The 26,529-nt window shown below is 48.4% G+C and overlaps 2 protein-coding genes across 13 annotated transcripts in view; both read left to right on the forward strand.

Annotated features, from left to right (window-relative positions):
• Window positions 1-5,957, forward strand: part of HNF4A (hepatocyte nuclear factor 4 alpha) — a 56,208-nt gene extending 50,251 nt beyond the window's left edge. For 4 of the 7 annotated variants that reach the window (XM_058685709.1, XM_058685710.1, XM_058685705.1 and 1 more), the window contains 3 exons: window positions 1,130-1,396; window positions 3,900-4,052; window positions 5,144-5,957. In XM_058685709.1, coding sequence (XP_058541692.1) covers window positions 1,130-1,396; window positions 3,900-4,052; window positions 5,144-5,286 — 563 coding nt within the window. In that variant the 3' untranslated portion in view covers window positions 5,287-5,957. The remainder of the gene's footprint in view (window positions 1-1,129; window positions 1,397-3,899; window positions 4,053-5,143) is intronic. The other 3 variants (XM_058685707.1, XM_058685708.1, XM_058685706.1) reach the window with 3 other exon arrangements.
• Window positions 5,958-20,210: 14,253 nt separating this feature from the next.
• Window positions 20,211-26,529, forward strand: part of TTPAL (alpha tocopherol transfer protein like) — a 36,132-nt gene continuing 29,813 nt past the window's right edge. For 2 of the 6 annotated variants that reach the window (XM_058685721.1, XM_058685722.1), the window contains exons 1-2: window positions 20,233-20,306; window positions 24,234-24,392. The gene's annotated coding sequence lies outside the window, so the exon portion shown is untranslated. Of the gene's footprint in view, window positions 20,307-24,233; window positions 24,393-26,529 lie in introns of all 6 variants that reach the window. The other 4 variants (XM_058685726.1, XM_058685724.1, XM_058685720.1 and 1 more) reach the window with 4 other exon arrangements.

The raw sequence follows: 26,529 nt of genomic DNA on the forward strand, positions 1-26,529 counted from the left end.
TTGGACAACCATTTGAATCCCCTTCTAGGTTAAGGATCTAGAATTTATCCATTGATTTTTTTTCATTCATTCATCCTTCCATCCATCTACCCATCCCTTCATCGAGTTACCTATTCAGCAAATATTGACCATGCATGGTACTAGGTAGTGGGTTTAAAATGACAAACAAGGGGCTCCTGGGTGGCTCAGTCAGTTAAGTGTCTGACTTCCGCTCAGGTCATGATCTCACCGTTTGTGAGTTCAAGCCCCACATTGGGCTCTGTGCTGTCAATGCAGAGCCTGCTTCACACCTCTGTTTCCCTTGTTCTCTGTCCGTCCCCTGCCTTACACACACACACATATTCTCTCTCTCTCTCTCTCTCTCTCTCTCTCTCTCTCTCTCTCTCTCAAAAATAAATAAGCATTTAAAAAATTTAAAACAACAAACAAGACATGCCTGCCCACCCAGAGCTCATAGTCTGGTGGAAGAGACAGTTACATCCCGTGTGGCCACTAGCGACAGAAAAGCCACAGAAATCTGGGATATGATGGACACTCATAAAGCAGGCTTGGGAGGGTGGAATGGAGAAGGCTTCCTGGAGGAGATGGAACCTAAGCTGAGACCCCAGGATGACACAGGCAAGGGAGCAGGGAAACAGGGAGACTCTCCTAAGGCAGCGGGAGCAGCATGAGCTGAGGTCTGGTCAGTGGAACCTCAATGCTGATCAGGAGCCCCAAGTCCCCATCATGGATCTACCAAAAATTGGATGTATGACCTGGGCCAAGTCCTTTCCCTGCTCTCTGCCTCATTTCCCCATGTGTAATGAGGAGGTTGCTTGGTGCCCTCGTGGGTAAGTTCTTGAAGTCCTACTCCTCCCACCCCCCACCCCCATCTCCTGGTTCTGCATCTCAGGAAATGTGACAGAAATGCTTTTCTGCCTGCGTCCAGGAAGCTACAGATGTGCTAGTGTACCCAGGTTCCTGAGGATCCCAAATGCTGTCCTAGCACGGCTAAGGACTCCCTAGGTGACCTTGGGCCTCAAGACCTGCTGTCAGGACCCCAGGAGCCAGGGGAGAGCTGGATCCCGGCTCCCCAGAGGTTCCGGCTGGGCCCCCCTGCCCTCCCTCACCTGTGCCGTCCCCGTTGCAGACGCCAAGGGGCTGAGCGACCCGGGCAAGATCAAGCGGCTGCGCTCCCAGGTGCAGGTGAGCCTGGAGGACTACATCAACGACCGCCAGTACGACTCGCGTGGCCGCTTCGGCGAGCTGTTGCTACTGCTGCCCACCCTGCAGAGCATCACCTGGCAGATGATCGAGCAGATCCAGTTCATCAAGCTCTTCGGCATGGCCAAGATCGACAACCTGCTGCAGGAGATGCTGCTGGGAGGTCCGTGCCAGGCCCAGGAGGGGCTGAGAGGTGGGCGGGCCCCCTGGCAAAAGATAAGCTTCATACCTAGGCCCCACCTCTCAGCTCCGTCACCTCCTCCCTCTGTGGCCTTGGCCAGATCCCTTAACCTACCTAAGCCTCAGTTTCCTCATCAGAAAAATGGGACCAATGTTCCATTTATTCAGGCACTGGGAACCTAGTGTGTGCCAGTCACTGTTGTAAGTGCTGGAGATTCAGCAGAGAACAAGAGCTCTGCCCTTCTGGAGGTTGTGTGTGAGTACGTGTGTGTGTGTGTGCGCGCGCACGCGTGTGTGCATAAGGGCTCATGGAAACTGACAATAACCAAAGGATAACTAGAGATTTTGAAGTAAGCAGGTAATATGATAGAGTGTAACTGGAAAGGGGTCTATTTTGGTAGGTTGTCCAACAGAGACAGACTTCTCTGAAGTGGGACTTTTGAGCTAAAACCCGATGGATGAAAGGAAATAGGACATTTAAAAGCCAAAAGAAAAGCATTCCCGGTGGAAGTAACTCATGCAAAAGCCCTGAGGCAGGAGAGGTTCGTGTGTTCGAGAAAGAAGGATAAGGTCATGAGATGAAAACTGATATGGGCAGACACCAAATCGGCAACATGTGGTCTTGTAGGTCACAGTCAGAAATTTGGATTTCATTTTCATTGCGGAAGAGTGAACATCAGACTACTCTTTTTAGCAAACTACTCTGGTTGCTAGGTAGAAAGTAAATTCCAGGGGTGGCACAGGGGAGGCAGGAGACCCCTAACCATTACTTGTCTCCAGGCCGGAGTAGGACAGTGAAAGCTGGGACGAAGGCATGACTGGAAGAACGCACAGGATTTGCTGATTGACCCGATGTGGGAAGTGAGGGAAGGGAAGAAACAAAGATGAAACCCACGTGTTTGCTTTGAGTGACAGGGACGCTCATGGAATAACTTACTGAGATGAGGAAGCCAGGGGAAAAGCAGGTTGAGGCTGGGATGGTGGCAGCAGTGAGAGACGAGCCAAGAGACTGTTTAGACTTCAGCAAAGCTGGAGATGACTGTAGGTATCCAAGGGCAATTATCAGGAGGAAGTTGCATGTTTGATTGAGTCTGTTGCTCAAGCACAAGTGCAAAGCTCTGGAGGGAAGACAGCTTCGTGGTGCTCCAGCAGTTAGGGGCCATGGTGATAGATACTGAAAAGTGGGCATCAGGGAATTGACAGATTTAGCCGGGCTGAAGAGTTTTTGCAGTGATGGTAGAAGACGAAGTGGGCTGGGAGGCTAGGAAGCAGGATCTGAGTGAGGGTACTTGAACTCAGGATTTTGGAAGTGATGTGGTTACTAGTGATGGCTTGGCCCAGGGCCACCTGGGCCTATATTTGGGACTGGATCATTCTTTTTTGTGGGGGCTGTCGTGTACCCTGTTCGGCCACATCCCTGGCCTGCTACCCCTGAGATGCCAGTAGCACTCCTCAGCAGCACAGCCAAAAACATCTTCAGATATTATCAAATGTCCCCTGAGGGCCCCAGATCTCCCCCAGTTGAGAACTACTGTCAGATGATAACTCATTTCATTTTCACTTTGACCCTGTGAATTATGGATCGAGTGTCATCGAGATCTGGGTCAGGACGGGGGCACCTGACCGACTCAGTCGGCAGAGCCTATGACTCTTGATCTTGGAGTTGTGATCTTGAGCCCCATGTTGGGTGTAGAGATCACTTAAAAATAAAATCTTTAAAAAAAAAAAAAAGGATCAAGATGGAGCTTGTGCTCTGTTGGGAGATAACAGGGCCCTGTAATCTCATCTCTGGGCCCTGTAATCTCATCTGGTTGTAGAATGGGACAATAATGATAATGATATCCATCTTGTAAGACTGCTATGAGGGTTAAATTATTTTAAACATGAAAAGTGCTGTGAAACAGTACCTGACACATATTAGATGCTCAATAATTGATAGCTATCATGGAAACAGTATACTTTAGAGGTCTCTTGCAAGCCCTAAAATCCCACCATTGTCACACCAGTGACCACAGCCATTACCAAACCAACCTATACCTTATATGGTATTATAAGAGCAAAAGCATAGAGATAGGGAAGTACAGGGAACACTCAGGTGCTATAAGTAGGTTTGGCTGAAGCAGAGGCTATCGGGGGGACAAGGCTAAAGGTGAGTTGGCACCAAATTCTTGAAGGACTTGCATGCCAAGGAGATTTGAGGGCCATTGGTTAAATCTCTTATATTAATAGTCAATCAATACACTATTCATTATAATATTTTGATCTCACAGCTTCCTTACATGCTCCTTCTTTCTTTCAACTTCTGTTCTCTTGGTTTGTTGGGTCTTCTCAGTACCCTCATGAAACCTATGGATAGGAGTGGTAAGCCCCAGCTTACTAATCCAGAAATGGGTAGCCAACAGGCAATGTCAGTATTGAATGAACAGGTTTATTGGCCACACCTGAAGATGTACCTCAAGGACCATGGTCTTTATCTCAGACTCTCCATCCTGATTGAGTCCCCTCTTTACCTGCAGGGTCCTCCAGTGATGCACCTCATGCCCATCATCCCCTGCACCCTCACCTGATGCAGGAACACATGGGCACGAACGTCATTGTTGCCAACACAATGCCCTCTCACCTCAGCAATGGACAGATGTGTGAGTGGCCCCGACCCAGGGGGCAGGCAGGTGGGCAACTTGAGCTCTACCCAGCAAGGGATGGGGTTGGGGGCCCAAGGGGGGAGCCAGGAGAAGGATGGGTCTAGAAGATGGGAACTGGGATACAGCAGTTCTCTGTGCTCTGGGGTAAGGAGTGAGGAGTGAGACTGGCCTTTTTTTAAGGCTGTTTTTTTCAGTGAGGTCCTTTACTCAGTGAGGTAATTAATAGCCTTTATTGAATGAAGCTGTCCTTGGGATGAGGGATCCATTGGATGAATATGTCCGTTGGGGCAAGAATTCCATTAGGTGATGTTGCCCATCAGGTAAAATTGTTCTTTGAAGTAAGACTGCCCAGTAGGTAAGACTAGCCATTATACAATTGGATGAGACTACTCCTTGGGTGGGGATGTCCACTGGGGGCCATATATACATATATTTCATTCTGAGGTGAAATCTCAGAAGTGTGAGTTTGTCACTGGACAAAGTTCTTCAAAAAGTAAGATTATCATTGTGATGAGGAGGTCGTCCACTAAAATGAGATTGCATTTCATTGAGATTGTTCTTTGGGAAAGTTGTCCATTGAATAAAGTTGGCCAAGCGGGTCATGGCCAAAGTTAGCTTACAAATGTGTGATGCTGTGAGGCCGATTAGTTCCCATTATCCATCTACCTAAATATCAAAGAAATAGTACTTTTTGAGCCAGTTGGCCAGACCCTTGGGTCTCATCAATTGTTATCCCTTCTCTCAAAGAAAGGATATTACTGTCACATGTCCCATTGTCCTCAAACAAAGTCAGACTTGGGCCCTGGTCTGGGAGAAGCAGCCCAGATCTCCATGTTAAATGGTGGAGGAGATGGGTGTTGGTAGGACCTAGGCAAAAGGCTCTGACCACACCTGGCCCATCTGCAGCCTCCCAGACTCACCATACTTAGACTTCGTGATCTGGAACTCAGAAGGTTTGAATTTTAAGAGACCTTAGAGATTATCTAGTTTAATTCTCTCATTTTATAGAAGAGGGAACTATGTCTCAGAGTGGGGGAAGAACCTACTCAGGAGTCTTCATTTATTCCCCAAAGGGCTGGAATTCTCAGCAGCCCCTGTCTGTCTCTCTGTCCTTCCAGCCACCCCTGAGACTCCACAGCCCTCACCACCAGGTGGCTCAGCGTCTGAGCCCTACAAGCTCCTGCCAGGAGCGATCGCCACGATTGTCAAGCCCCCCTCCGCCATCCCCCAGCCGACCATCACCAAGCAGGAAGTCATCTAGCAAGCCGCTGGGGGTCGGGGGCTCTGCCGGCCCCCCAGCCCCCTCAGAGAGCCCCGGTGGTCACTTGTTCACAGTGAAGGAAGCCGTGACAACAAGGCCAGTCTCAGGGCAGCAATGGAAAGGGCGAAGGGCCCAAGAACTTGGGCTGCGGGCCACATCCCATTGCTACCCTCCACCCCCTGCTCTGGATGATGGGGCTTTGACTTGGGGAGACCCCAGCTGGAAAATCCTCTGTTGCCTTGGACAACTCTTCTCTTGCCAAAGCCACTGCCTTCCCCTTCATCATACCTAACCCCAACTTCTTCACCCCTAAAGGACAACTCTCTGGAGATGACATGGGACCTTGCTTGGACATAGCTAGCTCCCTTTCTCCTCAGACTGGTACTTCTCTTCAAGTACTGTCCTAGTGCCCAGACACAAAACCCTTCAAGGCTGGGTCAGATCAGGGTCTCTGATCCCTCCCTGTCCTGCTGCCCCTGCCTGCAACGCTCCTCTCCACTTGCCACCGTCACCCACCTCAGCCATGCTAATTTCTCCACAGCCACCTCTCCAGAGGCTGAAGAAGACTTGCAGACAACCACCCGGTCATCCCAGGAGCATTTCTAAATCCCTAGCTGGGCTAGGCACAGTGTAGAAGACTGTTGAGAAGGAAGACACCGTTCCACCTGTAACCCATGGCTCTTCTGTTCTTTGGGACTTGGGTGGGTACGGGGGTGATGCTCCCTACAGGCTGTCAACACCGAGAGGACAATCCAAGGTGGGCAACTGCAACGGGAACTTGGAGGGACTAGGGTGGTCAGAGAAAGCACCAAGAAAGGGGCAGACTGCATTAGGCCTTTAAGGAAGGGCTGGATTTCGGCTAGTGGAGCAGGTGAGACACAACATTCCAAAGTAGGGCAAACAGTCTGGGCGAGGACTCAGGTCAGAAGAAAGGCGTGGGGGAAGGCAACGAAAAGACTGAGCTGTCTGGAGAAGCCTGGGGGCCTTGAACCCCAGACTGAGGCACTGAGACGTGGGCTCCTCGGCCATGACTAGCTGGGAGGATGTGCAGCGGGTCGGGAGGGAGCGGGCAGGCCAGATGGGGGCTGGTGATGCATGTAATGCGGGTGAGAGGGAAGACACCTGGAGACGGCGGTGAAGATGGATGGGTGCACGCGGCTCAGAAGGGTGTCAGGGAGGAATTGCCCCCCCCAGGGCCCGTCTCAGACTCTGCCTCATTCCTGGCGCTGTGTTAAGTGCAGCACATGCATCGTCTCTTTCATTGTTACCGAAGATGAAGTTGACATCTAAGTGGTTAAGTGACTTTTCTGGAACCCCCAGTTAGTAAATGGCCGAGTCAGGATTTGATCCTGTATCTTCCTGGATCAGAACAGGAGCTCTTGACCACGGTGACTAAAAGGGCCCTTCTGTCCTCACTGTGGTCCAGTTTGAGGGGCTTCCTGCCCCTGTCGCCAGCCTCAGAAGCCAAAGTCTTATTCTTCCCAGGGGCCCCACCGATGCCCAGGACTAAGATTGGCTACACTAATATCTAATCAGGGTCCAGCATCCTGTTTGCTGATGAAAAGGAGAAGTTATAATTGTTGGACTCCTTTTCTCTCCTCACTCCCCAAGTCCAGGGCGGGTGTCAGGGGTCTGGCTCTTGGGAGATGGACCAATGTGGCCTGGCCATCTGGGAGCAGGATGGTTTGGGGGTGGTTCAAGGGAGGGATGAGAAGGCCTGGGTTTGAGCACATTTGAGAAACATTAAGCCCCAAGATGGAACAGTCAGCATGTCATGTGGAATTTTGGAGGCTTTGGGAAAATTCTGCAACATGCCACTAAGCCAGTGGGAAGGAAAGAGATGGGTCCTGCGGCTGGCACTGTGCTTAGGTAGGAGAGTGAACAGTTAGACTGGCTACCTACCCCCACCCCAGGCTGACCCTTCTGAGTGGATGGGGGGGCAGGACTCCAGTGCCCCCAAATTCCACCATTGGTGATGGCTCCTTTTTGTGAAAGAGGCATGAGGGGTTCGAGGGCAATATGTCCAAGGGAAACCTTGGAGCAGCCTACCCAAGCCACCAAGCCAAGTCCCTGGTGCCAGAGAGACTGCTCCCTACTCAGAGCTCTCAAGTCTTCCCCAGCCCCTCTCTCTCTGGGTCCCCAGAAATTCCAGCCAGGGAGCTCAGACTCATCTGGGACAAGGTGAGGAAGCTGGAACTATTCTGTCATTGCGGTCATTCACACTCTTTGCTCCTCTGCCCCCCAAAGTCGCTCGGGCCTCTGTCATAGGAGTGAATCGAGTTAAGAGTTTTCCACAGGATGGAGTTGGAGTAGCAGTGGCCTTTAATAGTAGCAAAATCTTCTGGGTCAGGGGTTCAGTCCTTAGCCCCAATTAACCCTGCCAGCAGGAGAAATCCATTCCATTTAAATAATTTTACTGTAACGTGGGAAGCACAAAACAAAGAGCAGTTTGCTTTTCTGATTCTGAGGACATGGCATTGGAAAATCCCTCTCTCTCACTCTGTTCTCTCTCTCTCTCTCTCTCTCTCTCTCTCTCTCTCTCTCTCTCCCCCCCCCCCCCTTCTTCTCTCTCTGCCACTTGAGTTCTGGTCCTAAACAATGAAATCTGAAGGACTAAATAAACAAGGGTTGGGAGGGCAAGCATGGACCCTGCAGTTCCTCCCCTGAGACAGCCTCTTCTCCAGGCAGCTCTCAGAAGCTTCCAGAATCTGCATGACTCCCCGCAGAGTAGACAGAGGAGAGGGTGGGAAATGGATGCTCCTAGATTTTTGTGATGACCAAGCCAATTGCTTTTGCCAAATTGTTCTGTGATTTGCCCTGATTGGGATGAATTGTGAAATTCACATCAAGCAATACTGGAAGCGGGCTGCTTCCTGTGGGTGTGAATGCCACCGGCCCCTGTGCTGACACCTGAGCCCCTGTCACTCTGCCGCCCAATGGGGCAGAGAAGCAAAAAAACATTTCTTACTCTTGTGTGTTTTGACAAAAGTTTATAAAGCAAAATAAATGGCGCATATGTTTTCTAAGTCCTTGGATGGGTGTCCTTTCTACCTTTTCGGGTGTTAGAAATAAGGATGAGAATAGTCAGAGAGTTCTTTATGATATGCAAAATGTTTTTATATATATTAGTGCTTTTTTTTACATTATTGATTTTTAATCTCACATCAAGAGATAAGCAAATTAGCATTATCAACAATGGCCAAACTATGGAGAGAGCCTAAATGTCCAACAACCAATGAATGGATAAAGAAGATGTGAGATATATATATATATATACATATATATATATATATATATGTATATATATATACACACACACACGTTATATGACATATATGTTGTATATGTCATATAACATATGTCATATAACAACTATGGAGAGAGCCTAAATGTCCAACAACCAATGAATGGATAAAGAAGATGTGAGATATATATATATATATATATATATATATATATATATATATATACATGTATATACACACACGTTATATGACATATATGTTATATATGTCATATAACATATATATAACATATATATGACATATACATATATGTCATTGCAAATGGTAAGATCTCATTACATATTCCATTAAATGGATTATTACTCAGCCATCAAAAAGAATGAAATCTTGCCATTTGCAATGACATGGATGGAGCTAGAATGCATTATGCTAAGCAAAATTAGTCAATCAGAGAAAGATAAATACCATATGATTTCACTCATATGTGGAATTTAAGAAACATAACAGATGAACACATGGGAAGGAGGGAAGAGAAGGAAACAAACTACAAGAGTCTCTTAATAGAGAACATGGGTTGATGGAGGGAGGTGGGTGGGGGATGGGCTAGATTGGTGATGGGTACTAAGGAGGGCACTTGTTATGATGAGCCTTGGGTATTTTATGTAAGTGATGAATCACTGAATTCTCCTGAAACCAATATTGCACTGTCTGGTAACTAACTAGAATTAAATAAAAGAAAAAAGAGGTAAGCAAGTTGGACATTATTATCCCCAACCCCCTTTATAGATGAGAAAACTGAGGCTCAGGGGAAGTGATTTCCCTTGAGAGGTAGAAGTAGGAATCTAACTCGGATGCCTTGATTCCAAGTGCTTACTGTGTGGGGAGAATGAAAGTCAAGCCTCCCTCTTGGAGAGGGGAGGGCTGAGCGGGGAGAGAGGGGAGAGAGGGAAAGATCTGGAAGAATGGCAAGAGGGTCCAAGATGGAGCCCTAATCTGGGTCATTTCCAGGGACCTGGGCCTACTGCCAGCAACAGGGGATAAGAAGGCACGGGGAGATTTCGTAAAGTTGAGTTGTTTAAAAAAAGAATAAAGGTAAGGACACACTCAAGAATTTCTAGCCAGGTCTGTAGCCACCTTGGTCCTTCCCCTGATAAACCAGGCAGGTGGTCTCACACCTTGGCCACCACACACCACAACCTCATATGCAGTCGGGGGTGTGCTGGAGAGCCAATTGTTAGCTTCTCCTCCCAACTCCATGTTTGGCAATGTGACATTTACACCACAAGGACTGCAAGAGCTACAAATCAAGGCTTTACCCCTGGGAAGTCAGTTGCTACACATCACCAGCACATCAGGGCATTCAGGGATGGGAGTAGAGCATGCGGGGTGGCTGGACTGTGGATGCCCAGGCATGGGAATGCTCGAGGATGAGGGTGGAACAGGGTGACCCCGTCAGCTTCCCAAAGAAGGGTGTCAACGGTTCTGGGCTGGGAGTCACAGATCAATGTAACATTGGTCAGGTCACCCCTCTTTTCTGAGACTCATCTGTCAAATGGGAATGACAGCTCCCTTCAGGAGTGTTGTCAGGATTAAATTGAATGAGACCATAGTAATTGTACGAGCTGCTGGGTATGAGGTGCCCACCCACCAGGGGTTCAGTGAGAACTCTGTACCCAGACCCTTTCTAACAAGAAGCTAATCATTAAGTTCTCCGGCCTCAAGAGCACCCATTAGCTGCCTGCAGATCCATGGGGCCACTCCTGCCTTCCTCTGTCCCTTCTCTCCACTCCTGAGCTCCAGGAAATGTTTTCCATAACGTTGTAACAGAAGCCTTGTCCATGCCGCTGCCAGCATGGAGTGGGGGTTGGAGGCCAGAGGAGAAGCTACTGCGGTCCTAGAGTGTGCTTAATAAATCCATATCAAAACCATAAACCCTGGGCTGCCATAAATTCCTCTGGCCTTGGTTCCTCCACCTAATCAGCCCTTTGCCCCAGTTAATCACAAATCTCAGCGTGGGCGGCCAGAGCTTCACGTTTGATTTCCATTTCAGTTGCAAAACATCAGCTTGGGTGACAAACAGAAAATCCCATAATCTCCAGTATAGAGTTCCTGAAACCAAGATTCGGAGAGGCCAAGGAACTTGTCCTAAGGCCTAAGGCACACAGCTAGTGAGCAGCTGAGACAGAACTTGAATCCATGCGGCCTCACAGAGAGTTGGGAACTGGCCCCTCCTACAAAGGTTGCTTCCAAAGCCATGACACTAAAAGCTTTTTATCCCGTTATTCCAAATGGTGCCCCATTGCTCAGAGTGGGGGTGAGAAGTGCAAGATGATAGGCTGCATGAGGATCCAAAGGGAGTTCCACGCTGTGTGAATGACCCATCGTCCCAAATTGGTGGGGATGCCCTACTTCCTCTTTCACAGAACCCAGATCACCTTTGGTCTACATTTCTTGCATCAGGGTGTCTTATGTAAACTCCCAAGACGTGGTCTAAGGGACCAGAATCCCAGTATCCCAAGCAGCTATTTGATGATAGTGAAACTAAAACCCAAATCCTGAGTCCAAGGACAACATTTGACTTCTTCCTCTTTTCCAGGCTTTGCTGGACATAATTTAATCCTCACAATAACCCCCTGAATTGAGCACTTTGTTATTCTGTTTCACAAATGAGGAAGGGACTTGCCCAAGGTCCATAACTGATATGACAGTGGAGATTCAAACTGCTGGTTGTCTGACTCCAGGGGCCACTGTGATGAAATCGAAGAGGACATGGATGACTCAGTCACTGCATGGTGGGCACAGAAATAGTCAATGGGCAAAGCCTTGTGCCAAAGCATCCTTGAACCAAGGGAGTGAGGGCGACAGGCAGTGAGATGGTAGTTTGAGGGAGGGATTGCTGTGGTCTGGGAAAGGGATGGTGTGCTCTTGTAGGAGAGAGATTCAGGGGCTAGGAAGGTGGAGAAAAGCCAGAAGTGCATTCGAGATCGAGGAGAGAGAGCAGAACAATAAGTTGGGGCAAACAGCAGGAAGTGCACCCGTGGGTGGGAAGAAGGACAGGGACCCGTTTCCTAACCCCCAGTCACTGCACGTGCCACCTTGAGCTTCCCTGTACCCGAGTACCCCGTACATTCCCTCGCTGAATATTTGTATTTAAATCAATTGGTAAACATTCTCTTTACCCAGATCACTGACACAAGTGAGAAACCAGAACCACTTGCCATAAGTAGGAGGTGGCTGCAAAGGAAGAGTGAAAAGAAAGCAATTGTCCTAAAGTGCAACAGGAGAGGATTACCCAGGGGAAGCTCTGCTCGTTTTTCCTTCGAACAGGAAACGGACGAGTATTTAGGGAGATGTTGAAGTCATGTGCTGTCCAATGGAGACTTTCTCCAAAACGGTTTCAGAAGGAAGTAAGACCTGTAAAGACACAGGCTTTGGGGACAGTGTCACTTAATGTTGTCATTATAACCCTAAAATCACTCAGCATGCCACTGTGTGATGCTATGTGGCTCATCCGTGCCAGGTGGTGGCGACCTCAAACCCTGGGCAACTGGAATTTCTTCTGCGGAAATGGGAAGCCACTGGAGATTGTGGCTCAGGGCAAGGCTGTGGCCAGATCTGTACTTTTTTAAATTGTTTATTTTTGAGAGAGTGGGGGAGGGGCAGAGAGAGAGGGACAGAGGATCTGAAGCGAAGCTGGCTCTGCGCTGACAGCAGAGAGCCCAATGCGGGGCTCGAGCCCACAAGCTGTGAGATCACGACCTGAGCCGATGTCAGACGCTTAACTCACTGAGCCACCCAGGTGCCCCCAGATCTGTATTTTTAATTTTTTTTAATGTTTATTTTTGTTTTTGACAGAGACAGAGCATGAGCGGGGGAGGGGCAGAGAGAGAGGGAGACACAGAATCGGAAACAGGCTCCAGGCTCCGAGCCATCAGCACAGAGCCCGACGTGGGGCTCAAACTCACAGACTGTGAGATCGTGACCTGAGCCGAAGTCGGACGCTTAACCGACTGAGCCACTCAGGCGCCCCAGATCTGTATTTTTAAAGGATCATTCTGGTAGCTTCATGGAGCACAGACTGGAAGACTGTAGGCGAGGAGACCAGTGAAAACACTCATAGGTGGGACCAGGTGACAGATGGTGGCAGCAGAGATGGAGGGGAGGGAACCAATCCAAAAACTGCACATCCACTCCTTCACTCACTCAACACACATTTCGTGGGTAACTACTATGTGCTGTGCACAGGTGAGAGGACACAGTCCCCGACTCTGTGGGGTTAGCTTTCTAGGGGGAGCAGCAGACGGCGTTGGAGCGAATAAATAAATGAAGGTGATTTCAAATAGTCACATGTCAGACTGTGAAACAGACAGCTAAGTCCTTTCAAAGTAAAACAAGGTAGGGGTGTCTGGGTGGCTCAGTCATTTGGGTGTCCGACTCTTCAGCTTAGGTCGTGATCCCAGGGTTGTGGAAACGAGCCCCGTGTTGGGCTCCATGTGGAGCATGGAGCCTGCTTAAGATTCTCTCTCCTTATGCCCCTCTCCCCTGCTAGTGCTCTCTCTCTCTCTCTCTGTCTCTCTCTCTCAAATAAAATTTTTAAAAAAGTAAAACCAGGTAATGTGAAAGTATCAGTATAAAATAAAAATAACAAAACGGTAATTTGAAAGGACTGGGAATGAGATAACATCAGACTGGGGGGTGAGGGAAGGCCTCCCTGAGAGGTGAATATGCACCAAAGTCTGGAGGACTGTCTGCAGGACGCAGAGCTTGGGAGGGGTGGGGGGTAAGGGTGGGTAGGTACGGCAGGGATAAAAGCCCGGGTGGGAAGAAGCAGAGCATACTGGAGGATGAACAAAAAGGTCAGGGTGGCTGGAGAGGAGCAGGAGATGACATCTGAGAGGCGGGGGGCAGGACCAGGTGGGGCCTTCTAGGCCACGAGAAAGATCTTGGATTTTATCAAAACGGGAAGCTCTTAGAAGTTTTTTTTTTTTTAATTTTTTTTTTAACGTTTATTTATTTTTGAGACAGAGAGAGACAGAGCATGAATGGGGGAGGGGCAGAGAGAGAGGGAGACACAGAACCGGAAGCAGGCTCCAGGCTCTGGGCCATCAGCCCAGAGCCCGACGCGGGGCTCAAACTCACGGACCACGAGATCGTGACCTGAGCTGAAGTCAGACGCTTAACCGACTGAGCCACCCAGGCGCCCCTCTTAGAAGTTTTTTAATAGGAAGGTGATGCAATATGACTGCGTTCTTTTTTCTTTTTAAGCGTATTTATTTATTTATTTTGAGAGAGAGAGAGTGAGAGAGAGAATGAGCAGGGAGGGGCATAGAGAGAGGGAGAGAGAGAGAATCCCAAGCAGGCTCCACGCTGTCAGCACTGAGCCCAACCCAGGGCTCGACCTCACAGACAACAAGGTCATGACCTGAGCCGAAATCAAGTGTCGGATGCTTAACAGACTGAGCCATCCAGGCATCCTGACTGTGTTCTCAAAAGGTCACTCTCTGCTGTGTAAAAAAACAGACAATATGGAGCAAGAGCGGAAGCAGAAAAGCCCAGAGGGGCTGTGTGCCGTGGTCCGGGGGAAAGAGGATGCAGCCTGGACTAGACAAGGTGTAGGGAGGAGTCTAAGGTGACCTCAAGCCCCTTGCCCCCTGGTCTATACACACTATGTCTCAATTATTCAATCAGACACTAATCTGGGCACTGCTGTGAAGGGATTTTGCAGATGTGATGGAGGTCCCAAACCAGCTGACTTTGTGATAGGGAGACTATCCTTGGTGGGCCTGCCCTAAACTGCTGAGCCCTTAAAAGGAGCTGCGCTCTTTCTGGAAAATGAAACGAGAGGCGTGAGAGGGATTTGAGGTGGGGGAAATTCTCCACGCCGGCTTTGAAGATGGAGGGGGCCCCACAGCAAGGAATGCAGGCACACTCTAGAAGTAGAGAGTAACCCCCAGTTGTCAGCCAGCGGGGAAACGGTGACCTCAATCCTACAACCACGAAGAACTGAATTCAGGCAACAACCTGAATGAGCCTGGAAGGGGATCCTTCCCCACAGCCTTCAGGTAGGAACGCAGCTCAGCCCAGGTGAGAACGCAATCTTGACTTGGGCTGTGTGAGACCTTGGGCAGAGAACTGTGCCATATGTCGTGCCCAGACTTAAGACTGGACAGTGAGATAATAAATGAGTGCTGTTTCAAGCCACTAAGTCTGGAATAATGTGTCATGCGGCACTGAGGATGAATACAGGTGGTGGTGGGGAGACGTGGCCAGATTGGAATTCGGGGAAGTGGCACCACCAAGAGCTTGCTAATGGGTGGGATGTGTGAAGAAAATAAGATACGTAGCTGTGGTACTGGTGGTCCTGATCATTGAAATGAGGAAGACTGGGGGGTTGCAGATTTGGGGAGCTGATGAGTTGGGGAGCTATAGGTTTTTGGGAACTATAATTTTGGGGAGCGGCAGAATTGAGGACAGCTATAGATTTGGGGGGCTATACATTTGAGAGACTGTAGATTTGGGGGAACTGTAGATTTAGGAAGGTGTAGACTTGGGGCTATCGATTTGGGGGAGCTATAGAATTGGGGGACTATATATTTGGGACTGCAGATTTAGGGACCTCTAGAATTGGGGGGCTGTAGATTTGGAGAACTATAGATTTAGGGAGCTATAGATTTAGGGAACTATAGATTTGGGAGGCTGTAGATCTGGGTTAGAAAACAGAGTTCTGTTGGAGATGTTTTGTTTGAGATGCCAATGACACATCCAAGGAATCATTGGATATAAAAACCTAGAGTTCAGGGCAAAGTTGGGCTGGCGAGAAGTCCAAGTCGTAAGCATAGATGTAATTAAAAAAAATTTTTTTTCAACGTTTTTTATTTATTTTTGGGACAGAGAGAGAAAGAGCATGAACGGGGGAGGGGCAGAGAGAGAGGGAGACACAGAATCGGAAACAGGCTCCAGGCTCCGAGCCATCAGCCCAGAGCCCGACGCGGGGCTCGAACTCACGGACCGCGAGATCGTGACCTGGCTGAAGTCGGACGCTTAACCGACTGCGCCACCCAGGCGCCCCCAGCATAGATGTAATTTAAAAGCCAAGTGGGAATATTGCTCAGTAAGAAAAAGGAGCAAACGGGTGATACGAGCAAACTGGATCTCAAATGCATCATTCTGAGTGTCCCCAGGCCCCAAAGTCTACACACAATAGAATCCCATCTATATGATATTCTGGAAAAGACAAAATTCTAGAGTCAGGTACTATGGTTGCTAGGCATAAGGGCTGGGGTGGAGGGTTGAATGAATAGGACGGGGCATAGAGGGAGGGGATCGGGTAATGAAAAGTTCTATTTCTTGACTCTGGTGGCAGTTACATGGCTGCACACACTCGGCAAAACTTGCCGAACGATACATGAGAGAGAGTTCAGTTTTAGAATATGGAAATTATACCTTATATAAAAAATAGAAGAAAAACAACCCCTTGTTGTTGGAACTCATTTGAAGAGGGAGTGTAGCCAGCAGCGATGCAGGGGAGGATTTCCCTCTGAACCACTCCACTATCCATGGTGAGGGAGAGGGATTCACGCAATGTTGGTTGCAGGCCTACTGCGTGCTAAGTGCACTGACAAGTTCATCGTCTGGTGGAACCACCTCATTGAGACTGGGAGGCAGCTTAAATCGACTGTCCTTGTTGTACAGACGAGAGGAAGTGACTTGCCCTGGGTCCATACAGAGCGTGTAATAGTGGCAAAATGAGATCCATACTGGGGTATCCCTGCAATCAGTTCCCTGTTTGTTGAATGAATGAATGAACAAATAAATATCACTGTGCTCCAGGTGCTGGAGGCATGACCACCAGGTTCAGGCTGAGGATATGAGAACACGGTATTTTTTAGAGAAGTCGGGGCCATAAAACTTGTTCCATTTCCCGACTTGTGCAACGCCCGGCCCCTCCCCCCGTGGCTCTGAAATTGCTCCCCGGCCTTGGGAAGGGCTCCCGGGCTTATCTCAGGGGGAGAGTGAAACTGTAAAAGCCTTTATGGCTTGAGATCATGTCTGGCAGGGGCAGTGACTGTTGCCATAAACCTGCACAGCCCTGTGAGGGCGATGCCCTGGGACAGTTGAGCAATGCCTAGGGACAGCCACTACCGAGCCGGGCACATGGGGCCTGTGGTCAAGACTTGTCACATGCTTACCATGTTTTATCCCGCATAAACCCCGGGAGGTTGCAGTTATTGTGATATATTTCCAGGAAGCACCTTTTCCCCCTGAAATTAGGATGTGTCTGCAAGTCAATGGCATCCTGCAATCACTGTTGGTGAGGCCGGGTGGCACTCATGACCTGGTTGGTTCTGGTCGTTACTTCCAGTGGCCTGGCTGGACAGCTACACACCCTGTATATTTCATCACAAACAATTTGAGGATCTTTGAGGAAGGGAGCTGAGTCCTGGTCGTTTCCCGGAAACCTTCCGTTGGCACCTTCTGATAAGGGCAAGAAAGCACCAGCCTCCAGCTCGCAGAATAGGAGCAAGCAGTTCGAAGAAGATCCTAGAGTCCGCAGTGGGATATTCTTTCAAGAAATGTGTGATACAAGCTTTTCATGGTATGGAGGGTAACACTGTGTGAAAACCTATGGACAAGGAAGATTCCAAGGGGCAAAGTTATCTAGATGAGCTGGATGCTGACTGTGAGGAAGCTTTAGGAGTTCTCTAACTCATGTATCTCATTTATATCTTCCTTTGCATTTATGCTCAAGGGTGACATGTGATTTGTAAAACAATCGAAGTAAGTCTCTGAGCTCTTTATTCGTTATAAAATTAAAAAAATCCTAAGTCATAAGAAAGCGTTATGTCACAATTTAATGGTCAGTGTGTTTTCCTTCTTAGTGGTATGCCGAGTGCCAGTGTCTTTTACAACAGAAGCATCTTAGGTTAGATTCTACCCATTTCACAGATGGGAAAAACAAGGACACAGAGCACAGGGCAAGTAAGTGGTGGAGCCAGGATTCTCTTTGACAACAGACTATGTGCTCTTCCTGATACCCAAGTCTGTCTCAGCAACCCCAGCCTGACCAAGCCTGTGACCCCAACCTTCGGGCTCTCTCTAGGACTGTGGTGTATGTGCCCAACACAACCCCACTTTTAATCACCTGGTCTTGCTCCAAGAAGACTGGAATCTTGCCTCATTTTACAGATGAGGAAACGAAGGCCCAGAGAGGTTGCCTGACTCTCTCAAGGTCACACACAGGTCAATGTCAGGAAAGAGTCTGGAATCCAGGGCTCAAAATCCAGTATTCTTACCAGCCTCACAGATTTCCTAGATCCAGAAAAGTCAGGCAGAGATGGGAGAGCAAGGGTCTCAAAGTGGGTCAAAAGAAAGGACAATTATGTCAAGAAGGATTTCCAAGTTCTGAACACATTAGCAAAATAACGTAAAATGTCTTTACCTAGGTCTCGTTAATACCAACAAGTTCTGGGATAGCTGTGCGTAGAGGGGCGGCAGAAGCACTGTCTTGCTCAGAGGAGGGAGCCAAACTACACCAGGCACCTCTTCCATCCCTACCAGATCTGACCTCTCCCCCTTAAGACCCTCCAGTGGCTTCCCACCATCCCTAGAACAAAATTCAAACCCTTTACTGGGGCCCTCAGGCCCTATATAACGTGGCTCCTGACCACCCCTCCAAAGTCATCTCCTACCACTCTGCCCCTCAGTCACTTGACTCCAGCCCCCTTCGCCTCCTCCCTGCTCCTCCTCAACACACCAAACCTGTTCTCATTTCACAGGCTTTACCCTGACGTTCCTTTTTTTCTAGAACACTCACTCTTTCCCCAGCTCTTCCCCTGGCTGCTCCCTTCTAATGATTCGAGTCTCTGTTCAAATGTCACCTTTTGAAGAGGCCTTCCCCGACCAACTTAGCTAAATATAGAAGACTCTGAAGGCTATATGGTCTCTGTTGCAACTGCTTAAATCCATTATAGTGTGAAAGCAGCCATAAACAATACATAAGTGAATGGGAGTGACTGTGTTCCAATAAAACTTTATTTACAAAAGCAGGCAGCAGGCTAGATTTGGCCAATGACCATTGTTTGCTGACCCCTACTTTAATTTATTGTCTTGTGTGATTTCCTTCATGCTTACAACTATATGAAAGTATCTATTTATTTGTATATTGACTTATTGTCTTCTTCTACCCTTCCCCCTAGACTGTTAACTCTAAGAGCATGGACTTTGTCACTACACCACCATGGTAACCAGCCTCCAAGATGGCCTCCAATGAGCCCCGCTTCCTGGTATTCACATATTGTGAGGTCTTCTCCCAAACTGAATAGGGCTACCCTGTGTAATCACTAGGATACTGTGGAAGTGAAGGAGTGTGATTTTCAAGCCAGGTTAAGAAAAGCATTGTGACTTCCATTTTGCCATCTTGGATCACTTGCTCTGAGAAAGCCAGCAACCATGTTGTAAGGACACTCAAGCGGGTCCACATGGGGAGGAGCTGAGGCCCCCCTGTCAACTGCTAACAACGTGGATGAGCCCTCTTGGCAGTGGATCTTCCAGCCACAGTGAAGCTTTCGGGTGACCATGGCCTTGATGGACCTTCTGACTGCAACCTCATGAAAGACCCTAAGCCAAACTACCCAGCTAGCCACTCCTGAAGTCCTACCACATAAAAACTGTGATATAATAAATTGTTATTGGTTTAAATCAGGATAATTTGTTACGCAGCCATAGATAAAATACAATTGCCAGCACAGTACCTGTACATTGTATACACAATAAATATTGGCTAATAAATAAGTAGGGTGCTTAATACATATGATAGAGGGACACATAAAAATCAACATGTGAAAGACATCAATGTAATAGTATATACACATATGGAAAAATAGAAATTTAATATACAGAAGAGCACAAGTAGGGCTTTCCTAATCCACTAACAGTCCTTGGACGAGTTGCCTGTACAAGGATTCTTCCAGCCTTGCGATCTTGCTTCAGGGAGTCTCGGTTCATGTTTCTAACGCTAAGTTGATGATTACATGATTCTGAGATTTCAGGTTTTTGCCTCACCAAATCCGTGATTCTCAAATTTTGGGATCCTGTGATTCTAACATATTATGATTTATTTAACTATACATATCTTTGTTCAGCAACTCTTCTCTGCAGGCACACTCCCAGGAGCTACAGGTTCAGGAGAGAAAAGATGACCCCTGTTTCTGCCTTCCTGTATCTCATGTGGCTGATGGGGACACAGGTAAGCACATGTGCATATGTGGTACATAGTGAGCCCCTGTGTGGGTAGGCACAGGAACCGGGGTGGGGAGGGGCTGGAAGTGGAGAAGGAGGCACAACTCAGCATCTTTGAGAGGGGCGTGAGCAGAAGTGGCTTCCCAGAGGAGACGGGAAGAGAGAGGGAAAATCCCAACCAGAGAAGGGGGCACTGGTGCACGCTGTGGTCCAAGTGGAGGGAACAGCAAGTGAAAAGGTCCAGGGGTTAGGAAAAGGGAGAGAGAGTGGCATATCTCTCTGAGATGAGGTCAGTATAGAGTTGGTGGAGGGGTGCTGGAGAGGAGCAGAGTCGCAAGAGACTATGGCCGGGTGACAGAGGACCTAGTAAACCATGTCAAGAAGTTTGAACTTTATCCTGAGGGCAAAGGGAAGCTAGTGAAGGGTTTTAAAGGGAAGAGTGGCATAGTGTGCTTACAGTTTGGAAAGGTGGCTCAGCTGCTGCGTGCAAGTTTGGAAAGAGGAGAGACCAGAGAGAAGGCTGGACCGAGACCCCAGGTGAGAGAAGAAGAGGCCTAAACCAGATGGGAGAGGGCCAGAGAGAGATGTTTTATCTGCAGTGTGTTGAAAGGACGGGGGGTGTGGATTATAGTGGTAACCTGTGAGTGTGGAACTCCTGGACTTGATGACTCTCTGATTCTTAGATCTTGTGCTCAACACTTCATAATTCTTTGTCACAAATTGCTTGTTGATATCACTATACATTTACAATCCCTGACCTCACACTGCCCTGCATCCCTCCTTTCGGAGCCTGTTTCCCCTGTTTGCAAAGCAGGGGATCATCAACACCTTCCTCGAAGAGCAGCCAGGGGAGTGAGAGCTGGTGTGTGGTCAGCACCTGCATGAAGTAGGCGTTTGGTCCCTGGTAGGTATGTTTGCCCTAAGCGCTTAACATATAGGCATTGTCAGGAAAGAACTGGGTCTTGAGAGCACAAGAGAAATCAGAACTGAAGAAAAGAGGCAAGGAAGAGCTTTGTTTTCATTTGTTCCTAGCTGCTCCTGCTTCCCTGCTTCTGGCTGGGCGGCTGGCTCCTGGATTTGGTTATTTGCTTCCAGGCACTGACAGGTGTGCCGGTGGGCTGTGGGACTCCCCATATCTGTAGCTTGCTGGCCCTCCAAGCTCCCCCTCCTGGTTCTAAACTCCCCCAAGGGCTGCAGACACCAGCCAGGGGTAGCCAAGAAGGACCTGGTCTTCCCTGGGCCGGTCTGAGCCAGGCCAAGTACTCCCTAACTTGCTCCCAACCCAGCCTACCCTCGAGGCCATACTATAGTGTTCCCTTCTTCCTGACTGTTCTGTTGACTCAAACAAGAGCAGGCCTTTGGAGACAGAATCCTCATTTGTCTCCCCAAAACAACAATATGTAGTCTCTGGAACCACACCCAAGGCTTATGTGTGCTCCCGTCTTACAATGTGTTTCTGGCCAGTGGTTCAGCTTCAATGCAGTTTAATCCATAAAACACAGTTGAACAACACAACTGTAGGCAAACCCCACGTTGCTGGCCGGACTCTTGGAGACTCACTCCTTGCCTGGAGGAGGAAATGGGAAACCACACAAGGTTTAGTGAAGGGTTGAGCTTAGACTCCAAAACCAGAACTCTCCGTCCATTTCTTTACCCACAGTAGGGGTTCCACAAACATCAGTGAAATTAAGTCAAGTTAGAAATTTAAGTGACACGTGTCATATACATTTACCAGCTAGCATTTGCATTACTGATTCTAGAAGGTGATAAGAGACCTCAGAGAAAGGTGGCCTCTGGGGAGGTGAGCTGGGTAGGTGGGGTCAGGGGGTGGGGGGGAGGAAGACCTACTTTTCATTTTATGCCCTTTTGTACCATTTTGAATGTTTTATTTTCATCTGGTGCTCGTAGATCAGAGTCAATCAATCAAACAAACAATCATAATTAAATAAACAATTAAGCGAGCCAGGCTCTTTTGTAACTCCATGCCTTTGTACATGCTGTTCCCTCTGGCTGAAATACCCTTTCCCGGTTTGCTCCACCTGGAGAACTCCTATGCCAGTAACAAGACTGATTTCAGTTGCCCAGTGTCTGGGGCCTGTTGCCATGTCCCCGCGATGGTTATTTTCCATTTGTGCATCACCTCCACATGTCCTCATCTGCCCTGCTCTGTGTCCCAACAGGCACCCATGCCTCCTGGCTTCCCACTGGGTCCCTGGATCCCATCAAAGGGAGGAGTCAGTATTAGATTAAAGGGCAGGAGGAGAAAGAAGTGGGGGTGTTTACGCTCCCCATCTCGCCCCTGTTTTGCCTTAATCTTAACAGGGACTGCATTTCTCCAAGGTCCCCACTCTTGTCTTGGTCTGGCTTCTACGGTTCCAGACGTCTCTGGGAGTGCTAACACTGTTCCCTCTCTTGTTCCTTCAAGCCTTGGTGTGATAACAGCTCCCCACTGTTTCTAGTCCCTGGGTGCCTCCATATTCCTTAAAGTTTCCCTCAGCCTGTTCACGCCTCTGTAAATACGTCCTTCATTAAATTTGCTTTAGTAAAGCCGGTGCTTCTCTACCTGTAATAACGTTGCCCCTAAGGGGACAGTTGGCAATGTCTGGAGACACTTTTGGTTGTCATTGCTAGTATGGAGGTAGCATTCTTGGCATCTAGTGGGTGGAGATCAGGGATGGTGCTGAACATCCTACAGTGCACAGGACGGCCCCCACAGCAGAGAATTGTTTAGCTCCAATTAATGGCGCGAAGTTGAGAAACCCTGATTTACACCTTTGAGATGCCAACTGCTCCCTGCTTGGAGCCTAAGAGTTCATGGCTGGGGGGTCTGGACACCCGCTGCCCTCCCTACACTGTGATCTACTCATTTACATGCCCGGTGTTGGCTTGCTCTTAATGGCAAAGAGATGAAGAGACCCAGGCTTTGTCTTCAAGCTACCTCCTGTACCGTGGGGAGAGAACCTGGTCAGCTGGGTCCCTCACCAGACTCGAGTCCTTGAGGGCAGGGTCTCTGTGTCATTCGCCACATAGCCCCAGCGGTAAGAGACATTTGCTGATTGAATCAAATAATCCTTCAACAATGTCTTAAAACAGGCTACAGAAGACAAGGGACTAGACTCAATGACTAAACAGGACCCAGGGAAACTGGGTGGTTTTCTCTGTAACAGAAGTTCCAAGGAAACCACAGTTAGGCAAACATATACAGAATGAATGAATAATGAATGAATGATAGGCCCAGAGACATGGGTGGGTGGGCAGGATAGAAAGCCAGAAGGCAAGAAAGTATCTCATCTCTTAAGTGGGTATCACAGTAGAACCCACCTCCTAAGATGACTGCCAGAATAAAATTAATGGAAAGCACTCAGTGTGTTACTTAGTGCCTGGTGAGCACACACACACACAAAACCCAGTATCTATCAGCTATCTGGAGGAAGTGATGGAGGAGAGGCTTCAAGGTGGGGGCTGGGGAGGAGCGCCACTAAGAGGGGGCTCCTTTGTACCTCTGGGCATCTATAAGATGGGCAAAATACAGGTAAGATTGGTGCTTTGCAGAAATTGTATCATAAGGGATGCTTTAGGGGTTCCACGACATGTGACCCTAATACTATTTTCAAAATCAAATCTATAGGGGCGCCTGGGTGGCTTAGTTGGTTGAGCGTCCAACTCTTAGTGTCAGCTCAGGTCATGATCTCACAGTTCATGAGCTCAAGCCTTTCATGGGGCTCCACGCTGACAGTGTGGAATCTGCTTGGAATTCTCTCCCCTTCTCTCTCTGTCCCTCCCCTGCTCACTCTCTCTGTCTCTCTCTCTCAAAATAAATAAAATTTAAAAATTAAAATAATAAGTAACTAACTTATATTGAATACTTATTATGTGCTCGGTGCTTTCCTAATGACCTTATGAGAATTATCTCATCTACTCTTCATAAGAACCCAGTGAGAGAAATATTATTAGCATCCCTCTTTGTCCAGTGGCACAGAGAGGTTCTGTAATTGCCTGAGGTCACATAGCTCCTGAATAATAGAGCCATGATTTGATTCCAGGTTGTCTGGGCCCAGAGTACCCATATTTAACCATGACCTCTATTACACATATGACTATATTTTATTTCTCCAACGTTTTTTTTTTTATTTTTATTTTTGGGACAGAGAGAGACAGAGCATGAACGGGGGAGGGGCAGAGAGAGAGGGAGACACAGAATCGGAAACAGGCTCCAGGCTCCGAGCCATCAGCCCAGAGCCTGACGCGGGGCTCGAACTCACAGACCGCGAGATCGTGACCTGGCTGAAGTCGGACGCTTAACCGACTGCGCCACCCAGGCGCCCCAGATATGACTATATTTTAAAAGAGCTTTTGAGATGAGATAATGGCAATAGTAGTAACAATGAGGAGGAGGATGGAAATATACATTTAAGACATTTTTTTGAAATGGTAATAATGGCAATAAATTTTTTGAGCACTCAGATGTGAATTCCAAAGTTCGACCCAGTGGAGACAACTTATAGTCTAACCTGGGCTGCCAGATCCACTCATTGTGTGGACCTCACAATAACAAGCCACCTCTGCTGAATTACAGCTGGAGTGGAAGACTCGAATATTTACAGGACCAGCTGGGCTATCTTGGTGAGTGAGGCGGGCCTGGGTGTAGTGCAACAGGGGGTGGTGGGGACTGTGGCAAAATGGGAATGGAATGCACACAGTGACTGGGAGCAGCCATCCCTCAACTCTGGGCACGTGAAACTGAGGGCCCAGTAACGGCAGACCTTCCAAGAGAAGCCGGACATCCACCATTCACAGCAACAAATTTAGTGAAAACAAAACAAAAGCACTAGGTGCATGAAACAAAACTTATCTATGGGTCAAACCCAGTTCCCTGCCCACTATGCCCCATGTGCTGTTAAAAAAAAAAGTCACTATTTGAAATTATGGCATACTCATACAATGGGACAGAATACGGCAATGAGAATGAATGAGCCCTAGCCATAAAAATTATGGATGAATCTCAAACATAATTCAGACACAAACGAACACCCCCTGTACATTCCAATTCCTTTTTTTTTTTTTAATTAAAAAATGTGTAATGTTGGGGCACCTGGGTGGCTCAGTTGGTTAAGCGTCCGACTTCGGCTCAGGTCATGATCTCACGGCTTGTGAGTTCGAGCCCCACGTCGGGCTCTGTGCTGACAGCTCAGAGCCTGGAGCCTGCTTCGGATTCTGTGTCTCCCTCTCTCTCTGTCTCTCCCCTGCTCATATGCTCTCTCTCTCTCTCAAAAATAAATAAACATTAAAAAAATGTTTAATGTTTATTTATTTGGGGGGGGGGAGGGGCAGGGAGAGAGGAAGAGAAAGAATCCAAAGCAGGCTCCAGGCTCTGAGCTGTCAGCACAGAGCCCGACGTGGGGCTCGAACTCACAAGCCATGAGATCATGACCTGAGCTGAAGTCGGACGCTTAACCGACTGAGCCACCCAGGCGCTCCTGTACATTCCAATTTCTATAAAGTTCAACAACAGAGCAAATTCATGGAGGCTGTTAGGAGTCAGGACTGTGGTTACTCTTGTCAAGGGTAGTGAGCAGCCGAAAGCACAAGCGGGGCTTCTAGGGGGCTGGCCGGGTTCCAGTCCTTCATCTGGGCGCCAGTGACAAGGTGGTGATGGTGCTCTCTTTGTGATGATTATTGAGCTAACGTGGGCTTTGTGCATTTTAAAAACGTGTATTTTTTATTTTTTTTAATGTTTGTTTTTTTTTTTTTTCTGAGACAGAGAGAGACAGAGCATGAATGGGGGAGGGGCAGAGAGAGGGAGACACAGAATCGGAAGCAGGCTCCAGGCTCTGAGCCGTCAGCCCAGAGCCCGACGCAGGGCTTGAACTCACGAACTGTGAGATCACGACCTGAGCCGAAGTCGGACGCTCAACCGACTGAGCCACCCAGGCGCCCAAAACGTGTATTTTTTAAATGACATAAAAATTTCAAAGCACACATGCACACAGATTGTTACCATTTGGAAATACTTGTCTGGATGGAGCAGGATTGCGTTTTGGTATGAAGGAAACCAAATGCTGGAATAGTTGGATTTGGGAGGCTGGCTTCCCTGCAGGAGGCGTCTGCTGGCTCTTTGATGGATAAACGCAAATAAAGCAATCGTCAGGTGTGCCCTGTCTTGAAATTAAGGTGTTTAATAAGACGCCTTTGTTTTTCTCAATGATTGCTTTGTATATCCGTGCTGAGAATCATGTCTGTTTCGTTCGTCTGGTTTACCCAAGTTCTCAGGTGTTTGAAGTTATAAAAATAACTTTGTACACATTTTACATATCAGGCTTTCATGGGAAGCTTAAGGTTCTAAAATGCTGCCTCTCAGAAGCAGGCTCCACAAGGCAGGATGGCTTCGGGGGTGATTCACCCACGGGGATGGGTGGCCCGGGAGTGGCGGCACTTGAGGACGGAGGGAGCACGCAGGAGTCACCGCAGCCATTTCTCCAAGGGCGTGTCTCCATTTACAAAGGGCCTTTTCATCTTTCGTCATCCCTTCAGCAAACATGTCCAAGTGCCCACTCTGTGCCAGGTTACAGGGTGTAACGTTCGTCCAATAATCACAAAGACGGAGCTACCAACAGTGGCAACAGTCGTGAGAGCATGGGCCGGAGACCCTTGCTGGTCTCTGCCCTGCCCCCCAAGCCACCCAAACCCGCCCCTTCTCACAACCCCACTTGGCCACCCTGGCCTGGTCTTCACCATCCCCAACTCTGCAGTCGCCACCTCG

The sequence above is a fragment of the Neofelis nebulosa genome, chromosome 9 (genome assembly GCF_028018385.1).
Source record: "Neofelis nebulosa isolate mNeoNeb1 chromosome 9, mNeoNeb1.pri, whole genome shotgun sequence".
In the NCBI taxonomy this organism is placed as follows: Eukaryota; Metazoa; Chordata; class Mammalia; order Carnivora; family Felidae; genus Neofelis; species Neofelis nebulosa.